The sequence below is a fragment of the Lepisosteus oculatus genome, chromosome 2 (genome assembly GCF_040954835.1).
Source record: "Lepisosteus oculatus isolate fLepOcu1 chromosome 2, fLepOcu1.hap2, whole genome shotgun sequence".
Lineage (NCBI taxonomy): Eukaryota > Metazoa > Chordata > Actinopteri > Semionotiformes > Lepisosteidae > Lepisosteus > Lepisosteus oculatus.
Window position 1 is genome coordinate 6931799 of NC_090697.1, and position 15792 is coordinate 6947590.

Below are 15792 nucleotides of genomic sequence, written 5' to 3' on the forward strand. Positions count from 1 at the left end.
ATTGGATAAAGGGAACAATTCATGGACTTTTTGTATTCTTTTTTAGTAAACTTGTAAATTGTTTTACTTTTTTTTTTCAGGAAACAGCTACAGATTTAAATGATGAAGGCATTAAAAGTGATATACTGTATCTAACAAAGTGTCAGTATACTGTGCCCAAAACTTTTTTATCTTCTTCAATTGCACTTTTTTAATTCAGTACATAGTCCATACATAGAATGCACGCAGTGGACTATATGTGTTATTATAATTTTCATTATAACAAGTAACTAGATTAAATAGTATATACTTATTTTCCCTAACAACTTATTGTTGTACAGTTGTTTCACAACTGTTATACATCATTGTCACACTCTTTTGTCTTTTGTTTTTATTTGTTTTCATATGAATCCTTTTTTTTTGTATAATGTTATGATGCATTTTGATATATACTCTAAAACTCCAAAGTACACAAAAACTTGTCAAAATCCCCACGTGACTTAATCTGATCCGGTAGTTTTCCAAACATTTATATTTTTAAAAGAATTTTAAATTATCTAGAAAAGTAATCATGAGCCAATCGTTTTCTTGCTCTTGATCTTGCACAAATCAGTCATATATCATTTTTAATAGGGTTTAATTTTAATTAGTTTAAATTTAACTTATTAAAGTTCAATATTTTTATTAAAGGATTTATTTCATATTTAAATTCAGTGAAATAAAAAAGAATAACAGTAACATCCATTTCAGGATAAACAAGTGAAGACGTCTTGTATAAATTGCACTTGAAAAGCAGGTGAAACAAAAAAAAACTTACTATTACTATTGCATATTGTTTTTACACCTCATAAAATTTGCAGCTCATAAAATAGAATCAATGGATCTAACTACAACGGATTCATATTGGGGTGCCTGCAATATAATTCACTCCTTGTAATCATGTTCTAAAGCACTACTTTATACAGTATGTCATCATCTGAACAAAAATGTTTGAAACAGCATACTTCTAGTGCAGACACAACCAATCTAATCATATGGCCACTTAATAAATGAAGAGATTTTTAAAGATATAGATGGACTTGTGATGTCTTGTGGAGCATCCCACAACAGGAGTACAAGTTCTAGCTGGGCCTCGAGCACAGTCACACCCCACACGCAAGATTTAAAGTGAAAATCTTGTCCTGTAGTAAAAATAAGCATAGCTAATAGAGCTCTTCCACAGAACTATAGGTAAAATAGATTCGGTCTGTGCTGGTTGTAGCTGGGCGATCTGACAGGGCATCTCCTAGGATTCAGCTTGTCAACACTGTCTCCTTCTCTACTCTGAGCTTAATGTATCCTGTCTGAGGCAGGATGAGCAGCTGATCCTGCTCCAGTGATTGCAGGGGTCCTGTCAACCCGCCCGTGTTCTGCACTCCACCATCTTGGGCAGGGGAAAGCTTTGGAAAAATGCATAAGTCTAAGGGAAAGGCACCAGCCCTTGAGTATTTGGCCCCATGCAGTGTCATGGACTGTAATAAAGAGCTCCGTGCTCTCTATATATAGTTTATCGGCATTTGTGTAGATCTTTTTGATTCTAAAGGATCCCAAAGTGTTTTTAATATAAACGGCGGCCCTCATGTGCTAGTAGACCCACAGCATATCGGGTAGAGAAGAAACAATTTAATTCAACATTTGAATCAAGGAGAAACCTTAGGTAGACCGATTGTGCAAGCCCAGCAATTTAGCCAGGACATCAGGGTTAAAATCCCTGCTCTTAAGAACTGTATAATGGGATTTTTAATGACCAGGTAATTAGGACTTCAATTTAACGCTTCATGAATAGGAAAGCACTGTGTCTCTGGTCACCATGCTGGGGCATTGGGTTAAAAAGTCCCGAGGGAAAAGTGTCACCTGTTAGTTCACCAAGGTCACCTGCAGCAGTCCCCTGACTTTTTCTTGGTGGCCTTCCATCCTAGCACTGAACAGGCCCAGCCTTTTTTTAGCTTATGAAATCTGACTATACGTTTTCCTAAAGTAGTCAGGACTTCTGTTTTACATCTCATCAGATGTTAAGTGAGAGAGTACATCAAACAGCACAGTATTTTCTGTCACCGTACTAGTGCTTTTGATTAGCAAATTCTGGTCGAGGGGAAATAGTGCCTCTTATGGATTCTACAATATGACTTCAACAGAAGCTGGATTCCCCATCTTACACCCCATTACTGACTAGGTCCAGCCTTACTTCGTTTCTGAGTTCTTACAGGCTCGTGCTAGAAGGTGGAAAGTATTCTTTCCTTAATGTTTGCTCAACCACTGAAGGGATGGTCATTTCCCATGACACATCTGGCCCTTTCAGGAAGAGCAGGTGTCACGGACTCGCCATGGTCCATCTCTTGCCGGCCTCTGTAGATGGAGAACCAGTGCAGCCCTCTTTGTGCCTGTGGGATGGAGCAAATAATGCCGCACATCCTAGAGACTAATTCCCTCTATAGTCCCAGTGGGGGACTATTCACCCTCAACACAGCTGGACCAAAAGGTATCACTTGGCTTAGGTACTTCACATTCACTATATAAATAGCCCCTGAAATGGAAGGTGCATGTTTACATTAATAAATCTTTTAAAATTGCCCTCCAAAATACACATTAGGGCATAAGAAACAAATCATATTAAAACATTTGAGAATCATGACAAATAAGTAAAAGTATTTAATATTATATAGATGTATATGTATATTATACATAAAAAATGCACTCTTATTGTTTTGCTATTGACTTTATGGGTTCTGGGCACCACGGGAGCTTTTAATAAAGGTTTATTCATCACTATTAGGTGAAACATACTCTTCCGAGTCATTATGTACCATACATCACCATATTTCATTGTTCACATACATTTAAGTGTTTTTTGTAAGTTTAAAACTAGTCAATTATAGCGGGTGGTCAGCAACAGAACGAACTGAAAGGGTAATGCTTTGCTCACATTTTTTAGAACCTACAGCTTCATGCGTTAGCATGTTAAGACAACGGATATGACACTATATTATGAATCATACTGTAAATCCATGCGTGTGCAAAACACTTAAGAGGTCTTTATTTAAAAAAAAAAACTTTTCCATGCTTCAAAATGTCTTCCTTTTTACTTTACTTTGATTAATTCCGCGATCAAAGAAAGAAGACAACATTTCGCTGGTGTCACGGCTGCCGAACCGCTAATTTCTCTTCCTTTCCATCGTGACATTTACAACTGCATATTGCTTCGCAGCCACCCCTCTGACGCCGCAAATTGAAACCACACAACACACACGTACTGTACGTTATGTTAGGGATAAAACTACCATTCTGCCTCCTCTGCCAAATAAAATCGTATTAGGTCATCCCATCAAAGTTATACAGCAGCTCATCCAAAGAAAATCTTTTCCAGTGCGAAAATTAAACAAAAAAAAACAAAACCTTTTTCATTTAGATGAAAACGTTTTGCGCTAACTGTAGGCCTAAATAACTAAGGGAGGAGTGAGATCTACAAGCAGTTAATAATGCATCTGAAAATCGGTCTTCCTCTTCTGGCTAGGACAGCTTCCCCACGAATTCCTCCGGCGCAGGTTCGCCAAGTTTCAGAGGCGGCTCTCTCTCGTTATTAAGTTGTTTCCCCGTGTCCCACACACGAAGTCCGCCTCTGCCCTCCTTCCATTCGCCCGACGTTACTCACCTTGGAGGGCGAGGGGGGCTGTGTTTGGACGCTGTCTCCATCGCTCACGCTGCCTGTGGCTCAGTCCCCTCCCAGCAGCTGTTCCTGCTATTTGAGTGAGAGACGAGTGGAGGCTGCATTCAGAGCTGGTCTTGCGCTGTCAATGGCACGGCGGAGCAGTTGGAAACCAGACACTGACTAGCTAACTTCCGATCGCACCATGGTCTCGACAGCGATTCCTTCTGTGTGGATTGTATTTTGCATTAATTTGTTTCGTTACATGGACAGCGGGATAGCACAAAATGTGAAAGAAGGTAAGCTCGATAAAGTTTTTTTCTCTCTCTCTTTCTCATCCTCATCTGAATATTGCTGCGGTAGTGTTCTGAAGTGATTCGAGGCAAGAGATGTGCTAGTTTCTCAATGGGTAGCAACATTATTACGAGGTGTTAGAAGGTACGGTGCTTAAAAGCGTTTGACAGCTCATGAGAGATGGGGATAATGGTAGACCTCATTTTTTGCTGTCTTTAAATATTTATCTTTCTTATGTAAAGACCATAACGTCTACATGCAGTGTTCAAATTTCATATGCCTCTCCGTAGCGTTGTCGTGCCGCTTCAACTTTTGTCTTGTGCGAATTCTGCACCAAAAGTATGCGAAAATGATAGACAACGCAAAACGTCTGAAAGTTAACAACCTAATGCGGTTTCCGACATGCTTTTGTATTCTACCTGAAAAATGTGTTAGGTGAAGTTTTAAGAATGTTTGCTTCTCGCTAAAGCAGCTGGAGACGGCTCATAAAAAAAGTTCAAAACGTCAATGTACGGAAACCGTAACACTTTGCGGTTGAAGAGGTTGCAATGTTTATGAATTCATAGATATTTTTATTAATTTCCTGAACACAAAAATCACTTCAGTAATTAGCTCGCGCGATACGAAATGCAGCGTTTTCACAAGAGAAGATTTAATACACCATACGTACTTGCAACTGAAAATCCTGCGAAACATACTGTGTAATGCACGTTTTCGTAGAGACGCTTAATGTTTAAAATGCCGTACGGTTTCTGCAATGATAAATCTCAGAAGTTTTTGTGTTTTTTAAATGTTCTACAAAGTGTCCAGCTCACAGGAAGCAGATTACATTTATAGCGCAAATGGCTATAATGTAAGCATAGTGACAGTGTTGTTGCTTTATTCTGTTCATTTGGCCTCAGAAATAAATTCTGCGGTATATGCTGACGTCTCACAGAAATAAAAAAAAATCCTTATATTTAAGTCGGCAATCCATTTGAGAAAATATAAAACCTGTTGTATATACAGCTACATTTCGAATCTATTGCTGAATAAAATAACCTAATAATGAGATACTTTAAACAGGTTGAGAGGCTTCAACAGTAGTATTTACTGTGTTTTTAGCTGGAAAATTAATCTCAGTAGCCCGGAGGCGAAGTGTCTTTTGATTTCGGCGCGGAGATTGGCTCAAAGGGAAAGAAAAACGAAAGTTTTTGTTTTACGTGTACTGCCAAGTGAGCAACTGGAAATGGAGCAGTTTTTTAAATACGAAATGAAATATTATGTAACGGTGAAATACGAAATAAATGGCGTTGCTTCAGCCCTATCCTACAGTAGACGGAATTCCAGTAGCTGCACAATACAAACTGTGTGATCTGTAATCCAGTTGCGTTGCACAGAGATTATCCAAGGCATCTTTGAGGGAAAATGAATGCCAATTTGTTAATTAGGAGGCAGTGACTGCCTTCTATGACTGGATAAAAAGGTTAAAATGTTTAATGAATGCATTTCTAAAATTGCATTTGTAAGAACTTGAAAAATTAAAAATATATATAGTTTAAATGCAGTACTGGTGCTGATTAGCCTATGCTGCCTATTTCATTTGGTCAAAATGGTTATTTCCTCCCTTTACTCTCACAGTAATCCTGCTGGACTCTAAAGCACAGCAGACAGAATTGGAGTGGATTTCCTCTCCTCCTAGTGGGGTAAGTACTAAATTACCTTTACTGCGACCGATATCCTCTCATGACAATCTCACCTTTTTTAGGTAAATCTATATTTGACGGGCAGGGTTACTGTATATGTCGCGGTACTCATTTGCAGCCCTTCCGTATTTTTTATATTGAGGATAAACGGGAAGAGTTTTGGATTTACCCGTTTTTCTTATTTTTTTGTAGTGATTACATTTTCGGCAAGTGAAACACTTCCACCAAATAAACATCTATCGGCACTGAAACATAAATATTGCAATCGCAAATGAAGTTTTATAATATTGCTGCGGAGACTCATTTGAGACCTATATTCATGTTAAAGCCAATAATGTCTCACTGCGAAGTGCACAGCACAGTACTGTACTTCCAAATGAAAAAAAACGTAAACATTAAAAAGCCAGACAATTAATATATACCATTTTAAAGATACATTTTCCCTTCTGTGCGATTAACCAGTCCCCTGCTAAATATTCTAAAGACATGTTTGTAGTCATTAGCTGTTAGCTTCTTGTCTAAGTGAATCATTCTTCGTGACTTGAACAATTTCACCACAGTCGTCACCGTCTTGTAGATAACTTCGAGAGTGTTACTGATCTTGTGACTCAAATGGCCAGAAAAGGCCATTTGCAGACTGTTTGTCTATGTAAATGAAGTCGATAGAAAAAGCATTCCAAAATTGTGTAGTGGGTGACATTCTGCTGGGTGGCTGATACTGTTGTTTAGCTGTTGTCATGTGTTTTCTAAGATAATGTTCTGGACTGGAATGTGGAACATTTGTTTTTGCTCTTTGACGTTTTGGCTATGAAGAGAAAAAATAGAACACCTTTGTCTAGAGAAGCATAAACATATTTTATGACTCTATATAAAAAGAAAAATCAGATTTGAGTCATATGGACCTGACATACAGCATATCTATATAAACTATATAGTGTTGTTGATACAGTATTACTTTATTGCTTTAAGGCAGAATCAGACAATTTTAAAATTGTTCAACACTGCAGATGATATTAGAAAAACTTTCCTGTGTGGAACTGTGATCATAGTTACATTCTTCTATGCAGTATTTCATTGTAAGCTATAATTAAGAATAACATTATATTACTTATAAAACCTTTGTACTTATTAGTTTCTAATGAAATTGGTTTGTTAACACGCAATATTAAGGTCTGTGGAAAATAAATTAAATATGAATCATGAATGAATATTTCCAATCTTTATATTGTTCTTCAGATGTGTGAATGTCACCCTTGTTATTTATTAATCCCTTATGTTTTATGGTCATGTTCATTTTTGTTTCTAGGACAAAATTAAACATAATTAGAATTGTAATTCCACTCTTTGCTTTTAGGCAGCATTCCTGTTGATATTGTTCACATTGAAGCTTTCCCTTAAAAATCAAAAGTGTAGTTCCTATTACTACAAATGTATTATAAGTGAATCATGCAATAACTCTTACTTGATAACTTCACTGTTATAGTTTGTCAATGTTAAATTTTCAGTATAAGTAGAGAGTAGAATAGTTCATTGATTTGTTTTGGATGTATGTTTTTACCATCAGCATTTAGTTATACACGGGCCTGTAGCCTGAAAGGAAAAGAGTAAAACCTTTGCAACATGAATTTAGGTATCAAGGTCTACATTTTACCTTTTAGTGGGAAGAAATCAGCGGACTCGATGAAAACTACACACCCATCCGAACTTATCAGGTCTGCCAGGTTATGGAGCCCAATCAGAACAACTGGCTGCGGACTAACTGGATCGAGAAGGGCAATGCTCAGAGGATTTTCGTGGAACTGAAGTTCACACTGAGGGATTGTAATAGTCTACCAGGTGTGCTGGGGACGTGCAAGGAAACGTTCAACTTGTATTACCAAGAAACGGACTCCGATATCGGCAGGAATATGCGAGAGAGTCAGTATGTGAAAATAGACACTATTGCTGCTGATGAAAGCTTTACCCAGGGCGATCTTGGGGAGAGGAAGATGAAACTGAATACTGAAGTACGCGAAATTGGGCCCCTGTCTAGAAGAGGGTTTTACTTAGCTTTTCAGGACGTAGGAGCCTGTATAGCTCTGGTATCTGTCAAAGTGTACTACAAGAAGTGCTGGTCAATTATCGAGAATCTGGCCATTTTTCCAGACACAGTCACTGGGTCGGAATTCTCGTCCTTGGTTGAGGTGCAAGGAACCTGCGTCAGTGAGGCAGAAGAGGAGGCTGACAACTCTCCCAAGATGCACTGCAGTGCCGAGGGGGAATGGCTGGTACCTATTGGGAAATGCATCTGCAAAGCGGGCTTTCATCAAAAAGGCGATGCTTGTGAGCGTAAGTAGAGCCGCTTCCCGAACAGTATCCAACATTTTTCACTCAAAAAATATTGACGGATATTTTAAAGCAGTATTTATGATCACCAGCGCAGTCCGAAAATCTTATTTGTATTTTCCCAATGAGTGCTATTCAACAATCATGCATATCATATAAACGTATAAGTCTATAAAAAGTATACAGTGTGTAGTATCCTGTGATTTTTATACAACCTTTAGCGTGAATGTCTGCATCCAGCCTAACACGGTGCACTAAGCCTAAGCTGGCAGATACTACTATTGTTGTATAATGCTCTGTTTGGTGATTTATGTTGTAAGGCAGTTTGGTATCATCTCATGGGAAAAACAAAAGCTTTCACTACCTGTACATAATGGACAAAAGGATGTGGAAAAAAAGACATGTAAATGTAAATACAGCACAGTATCAAATTAAGTAAAACATGTACTGTAAGTGCTGTTTAGTATTGAAATTAAGCAGTATAATATTTGTTTGAAGTACTGTGCGGTTAGGTATTCTGCCCTGCAAAGTTCATTAAATTGGATGCTCATCTCAGTTAGACAAGTATAAAAGAGACCTAAAGATCCCACATTGGCACAAAACCAGAAAAGCAAGAGACAGTCAACTGTAAATGCTCCCATATCAAGGTGGAGAGCTAGTGTGGAAATGCATTGTTGATATGGAAGAGATTTTGGCCTTAAAGTACTGTATTTGTTATGGATTTTTTCTTTTATTTTAATACCCCCTAAGCTATATATTAATGGTCTACAAATTTACCTCAAATTAATACACTTTTTAGTAATAATTGGGGTTGTTTTATGTATTGTTCTCCATTGGGCTTCTGCGTTTTGGACCAGTGTGGGACCTGTGTAAAGAGTAAACTTGCACTGCAGAAACAAAAATATTCACACACTGACATAAGTTATCTGTAGAGGTCGGGACTTTATGATGACAAAAACTGCTAAATATCCAATTGACTGACATACCAATCCTGATAAAGTTGAATTTTAAGCCATCAACTATTGAAATTTGATCGCATGTTTTTATATATATAATAGTATACGCTTATTGCGGTTTAGTCTTTCAGATACCGCATTATAGCTGTCTGAACTTTTTCTATATGAGATATTTAGGAGCAGTGACACATACTTTTGTAAACAAATCAGCCATTTAATTCCAGGGGGCCTAGGGTATGATGTGCTAAGATCTAGAACATCACCACAGTAAGAAAACAACAGTAGTGACACCTGAACGGGCAGGGGGTTGTAGGCTAATGTTTAGTCCTCATCTCAATTAAAAATACAAAACGTCAAGCAAACCTTGAACTAAGTTTACAAAGGAGAGCCCAGTGAGTTTACTGAAGAGATCATTGAGCCTAAGGAGTCAACAAGTGAATTTTTTCTGATGGCAGGGACAGCAAGTTTGTTAGGAAAAACAAAGAAGCCGGCTTATGATGGGAAGCGCAGTATATCTACTGATCCATTTTAGCTGTTCAGTTGTATCGTGGAGCTCCTCTAGCTCTTGAGGGATTCGAAAATATTTTCATGGTTGAGAGAAATTTAAGAGCAGAGAAGTACTCGGACACGGTACTGACTGAATTGGCCTTCAGTCATAGGTGGTTCACATGTAGCTTCACATCTGCACTGCAGGATTAAAATTGGAGGCATACAGTGCTGCCAACAAAAGAATCTTATGAAGAGCCATTTCACCACCTGATCATGTCATTTCTAATATGGAAAAGAAATATTCATAAGCATTTACTGAAACATTATTTTATGTATGTATTATGATATATATCCTCCATTATATATTTCTGCATTTTATTTTTTATTTTCAAATTTATTTCCCCCTTGGGAATGTTGTTCCCTGTACAACCAGTACTGGCTATGGTATGAATGAAAAATGGAACCAGATGAGCTGGAAAAGCTGACTCTTTCATCTGTGGCCTTTCTGATGTTATATTTTCACCGCTATTTCAGTTTATTTCCTAGACTTTTTTATATTGCAATGCTTGGGCTGAATCTTATTGAAATGCTGTCTGGAGGAAGCTGTGACTGCTAGGAAGCTCGCTGAGCGAAAGCACTCAGAGTTGCGTTTCTTGCATCAAAGTACAGACGAATAATTCACAAATGACATTTTATTGTGAACTGCAGAAAGCATTCGCTTACCGTGATTGAAATCAAAGGTGGGCATACTGATTTGACATCCTGTTGGCAGTGCATTACGCCCTGCAATGTATGGATGTTAATGTGTAACACACTTAAATGCCTTATTTATATATTTACAAAATATAGAATAAAGAAACTCAGAATATGAGCTACATATATTTTAATTACTTCATGTGTGGAGGTACATAATCTGTACAGGGAATAATAATTATAGCTTAGTTATAACTAGTCAGAATAATCAGAATATAGTTAGTTAATCAAATAGTTACTTAGATGCATAGTAGTAGTAAGGCGGTAACTAATCTTCACTTATTTATGTTACTCACTTAATTATGTTATCTTCTGTCTGAATGGAAGGGTGAGACCACGACATTTTGTAAATATAATTTCTCAATGTGGATGATGACGCATTTCACCACCCTTTGGGTACATGATATGTACCCTGCACCTTCTGGATAAGACAGCTGTATACTTGCTTTGGATTTTGCTTCTTAACAATTACCATCTGAAGCAGTGCATTTTAAATCTCAGAAATAATCTGATGTGATAGTGGGATTTTCTGAAATTGATTTCTGAAACTAATTGCAGTGGAATTAAAGTAGTCTGTGATTACTTTATCAATAAATGCATATTTCTAGCCACCTCTGCAAAATAGTTCTCACATCACCATTTTCATGTAATTGTTCAGGTCTGTGGAACATTTGACTTGCTAATTCCAGAGCCCAGTTAATTCAGTTCAACTTGCAAATGACAAATAAGGTCACATTAGTAAACTGCGATAGCAAACATAATTTGTTTTGCCTGTTTAACAATAATATAATTGAGGATAAGGCAAAGAAGCAAAAACAAATCCTAGTTAGTATAATTGGAATCCATGTTAATTGTTTGATAACCAGGCTTTTAATTTATAACTGTAGTTATGTTGACACTAGGATTAAATGATAACTTGCTCTCTAGCTTAGCTCTATGTTCTCCTGGAAGAGCACTCCCCATTTTGGCTGCTTTCCAAAGCAATCACTTGCCAAATACACAATTTTGGAACAAATCCAACATCTTCACTATCCCTCTGCCCCTATTTAATGACCCTGACAGAGGAAGAAAAAATAGCCACACCATTCTGTGGTATTGAGGCTTCAAGCTGGTTTTGTTAAAGAACCAAATAGGAAAGAGAAACAACAATTGCTCTATCTGCATTTTGGAGTCAGTCAACCAAATTACATGATTATTTGTCGCTGATTAGGATTAAAACACTTAAGGATTTCTGGTGGTCACTCTAAAGGGATGAAGACCACTTGTATACAAAAATCCCCCCAAAATAAGCACTTTGGTCCAAATGTTTTAAACGTCTGGTATTGTCAGCAAAGATCTCGCATGTACAATCTCATAAAATACATATCACTTAAATATTCAATAGTAGGTCTATAACATTTTAGTATCATATATGATTAGAAAACTAGCATGTAACCCATTCATTTGATTCACTGTTGTGAATTTGAGAAGTGATCTGAAGTAAACTGAACGTATTTTAAACTGTTACATGAGATTGAACAAGAACAGCAATACTGAAAACTGTCACTTTTACTAGTATAAGATGCACACTCGATAATCTTGACTTTGTCTTTTAACATACCATATATACAGTACATGTGTATGTCCATATACACCTCACATTTCTGTTTCCATTCAGTGGTTCTGTCAGATCATTTCCTTTGTGTGTAGCGAAGTTGCCAGCTTCATGGCTGAAATAGACAATTCAGTGACTGGTAATGTCATATCTTTTATTAATATTGTGACATCACATTTCCAATACATCATGTACCTCTGTGCTTATTATTTGATAAATTCAATATTTTGTCAATACATGTAGTAAAATTCTCCAGTGATACAAAATTAAATCCATAGTGAATTAAGAGACATTAAAAAACGTAATATTATTGCGTTGTTAGAACTGTATTCTGTGTTCCATGGAGCAGTTCTCTAGCCCTCTCTTCAGGTACTACTTTTTTATAATAACGGTGGTAAGACACAACAATTTTCACTGCCCCAACACATGACAAATCCATGTGTAAAAAGGTGTGTATAAAATATTTAGTAGAAGAGAGCGGGGGAGTAAATGAGGTGAGCTGTCACTCATGTCATTTGAGAAGCCCCCCCCCAGTGCTCATGCATTTTCTCTAAAATCTGTTGTGATCAAGCCATTCATCACAGCCATGAGAGGGGGACAGCTTGTCTTTCACTTCTTTTTTATCTCTGTTTAACTCTTTTATGTAGAAATCATCAGCACTAAATGGCAGTCTTTGCCTCTTGGACAGACGATGCTACGTGTACTAAATAAAATGCTTGTTATGCTAAGCACATACTCGTTTGTAAAATAGGGATATTGCACAATAGAAAAGTGGATATTTTTTATGCTGCTGTTTAGCAATGGCTTGTGGAAATATTACCATTTAGTATCTCTGATTTAGCAGCAGGTGTTTATCACATATTGGGATTTTGTATAGGTAGAATACCAAAGCATACCTGCAATTTATTTTCGTCACTGTTCACCACATTAATAAATTACTGATTTGTTTTTCTTGATTTTTAAAAGGTCAGAAAGTGATTGACTATGTTTACACAAAAAACTTCTGCAAACATGTACAGTGTACTTAGGATACTGGTATCTTGTGTAAAGGGATTAACTATTTTTTTTTGTTTTACCTTCTTTATCTTTAGCTTATATTAAGAAGCAAATTAATCAAAAGATTAGATATGCTAAACAAACATAGACACCATTTATCTTTAAACTGTCAGAAATTAGTTGCTGAGACAGTGATTGATGGCCGACACCCTGGGGTAGGACTGTTTCAAAGTGACCATGACAGCCAAGGTGTGAGATGGCAGAGAGCTAAGAGGCACTCCAGCAGGCCCATGCAAGACCCTACTTTGCATTTCAAATAACCTGAAGTCTTCATGCATCTTAACAATCAACTTGATTGATAAGTTGTGTATTTATGTTCCAAATGGTTGTGCCATTGATTACATGTGTTACCTAGCTTAATTATCTAAACACTGGTCATACCCATTCCGAGGAGATGCTCCCCAGTATAATCACTTGAAATTAAAATCATTTGTTGATGGATGAGGGCAGGATCACTGTCATTGAGAGTGATTAGTGAAAAGCTGGTTTCTGCAAAAGGCAGTAGTCATCACAGCAGAAAACAGAAAAGGGTGGATAACAAATTGATAATCAATAATGGTGCATTATTTGATAAATGGTGCATTCAAATCAAGTGTCACAGCCAACACAGGTTTAGAATTTAAGCTTTTCTGAGCTTTCCCATTTACAAATTTATCTATTTATTGCTTTAAAATGAAATCACAAAACACAGTTTACGTGAATTTGTTTCGAGTGCTTTCAAACTGGTCTGAATTGCACTGCTAAAATGTGAAGTTTCATTCTGCAATCAAAATGAAAAAATTAAATCACGCATCAAAGCTGACAGAAAAGGTGTAAACATTTTTTTTAAATTCCACGGAGAGCCTTGAATTTTCTGATACAATGCAAAAATAGTCAAATTGATTGAGTACTACAACAGCTTTTTAGAAGTGGGGAAAAGGGATGAGAATCAGTGCTTGTTGTGCAGAAGAAGAGCAAGTGACTGAGAACAAATGGTGGATTTTCACGCTACAGAGCCCTTCTAAGCACTCCCAGAAAGTCTCCTCTTGGTGTTAGGAATAAAAGGGAGGTTATGTAATAAGTTATTGATTTTTTTCTCAAAAGAAGATTGAACTGCCGAGCACCCCTTAGATGTCCCTTAGTGGAGAGTTAGCCCTGGCAAAAAGTGCATCCCCACTGGGTCTGAACGGGTTAAGACGTTGGCCCAGTCACATATCACTTTCCCCGAAATGCCAGAGGGAAACTGAGCTAAACGGCAAGACATTGTCTTTGCCGACATGATGTTCGCCTGTCCAATTGCATCCTTCCCAACAGACAGTAGCAAGCAATTACAAAAAAGACATCTGTGCCAAGGTTTAGATAGCTAAAGAGAGTAAGCTTAAGAGCATAAGAGGTATAGAACCCAGATCGATGAAAATGTCCAGACCTGTTAGCACAAATAAAGATGAAGGCTGCTGAGCTGCTCTGAGAGGTCTTGCGTTGCTGAAAGGAGGAGGCTGGTGCAGTGACTCTTCAGGGGACGAGGGTCAACTAGTACTATCATCCATCTTCCGCTATGGCAGTGTCCTGTCAGGTCTCGGTTCACATTACTAAGCAGAAGAGGCAGGACTCCATTGTTAACATCAGCCTGTTTTCAGCCAAGTGTAAATGAAGTTAATATTCACTGACCTTATGCATAGCCAATGAGATCCCCCTGTGTCACCTTGGAAATCATGCTATCTGACACAGAATACAAAATGTTGCAGGATATTTTTTTGTACGTTTAATACTTACAGTTACTTATTTTCGCTCAATTAAACTGTTTTATACATAATTTGTCTAGAGATCCTAATCAACCTTTAAAACTGACCTTTAATAACTGTTTAGTGTCAGAGTATGAAATTAGGAAGCGAAAGGAAATATTTGTCTTCGCTGGACATGACAATTCAGAGGCATCATTACAGTATTAGAGGCAATAGGGTAAAACATAAATTCTGACCCAAGTGCACTGAGCCAATTTTATAACAGTTGATTTCGTATTCAGAAAAGGAGAGCAAGGAGCCTATTAATATTAGTACGACTGTGAGTTTTTAAGATGTAAAAAAAGAAAAGAAAAACCTTTTTATTATATTTATTATTTATTTATTAATTTTTACACGGAAATAGTCTGAACAGTAAGCATCTTGTGATTTAATTTCAGAACAGTTTATAAGGGGTCGAAGTGCTGAACATTACATTGGCAGGATTACTAGATGGAACATTGATGCCTCTTTTCACTCCAGGCATTTGGAAATTACTTTGACAGGATGCTGCATTTTCTAAAAACATCATTTAGTGATGCCTACTGAAAAAATATTTTGAGTGGGAGTTCAGAGTTCTCAGGATCGCATTGCCCAGGAGCAAGATACAACTCATTCGTTGCCAAAAAAAAGGATCATATAATTCCTTAAATGCACATTTAAATATGGTTATTATTAAACTAAAATAATAACAATGTAAAAATGGTATTTTCTGTGAATTTGTTTTTTCTGGGACATCCAACAGGATTAATATTGGGTGGTACGTCTTTGTTAAAGACAGTGTTTGGTTAGCAGAAATGTAAACACAAATAATTCAATGGCCTAAAGCATGTTTGAAGAGGTGATTTAATGGTTGTGGCCTATCTTGGTGACCGCATTGACCTGCACTATTGGAACTGGGATCACTGTGATACTGGCAGAATGAAAAAAACACCCACAACCCTACCTGGGCAAAAGGTCTGATTGAAAATAGAACGACATTTTTTAGTCCTGGGAGCTCTATAGTAGAAACCATGACAAGTTATAAAATAAGGAGTCATTTTTGGAAGAAAGTAAGTGTAGTAATCGTAACTGTGCAGCTGTAGGCAGTGACCATCTGAGGCAGTGACCAGTAAGTACCAGTCAGTGATGGTAACTGGAGGGCTGACAGATAACTGATTACCTCAAGGGTTTGGAAGATTAGAGAGGCACTACGGCATGTAGTTAGGACGATAGGGTATTT

At 37.3% G+C, this 15792-nt stretch overlaps 1 protein-coding gene across 2 annotated transcripts in view; it reads left to right on the forward strand.

Moving 5' to 3' along the window:
- Positions 1-3773: 3773 nt before the first annotated feature.
- The window catches only part of epha7 (eph receptor A7), a 74094-nt gene continuing 62075 nt past the window's right edge, over positions 3774-15792 (forward strand). For both annotated transcript variants that reach the window (XM_006626158.3, XM_015355096.2), the window contains exons 1-3: positions 3774-3960; positions 5576-5640; positions 7299-7968. In XM_006626158.3, coding sequence (XP_006626221.1) covers positions 3867-3960; positions 5576-5640; positions 7299-7968 — 829 coding nt within the window. In that variant the 5' untranslated portion in view covers positions 3774-3866. The remainder of the gene's footprint in view (positions 3961-5575; positions 5641-7298; positions 7969-15792) is intronic.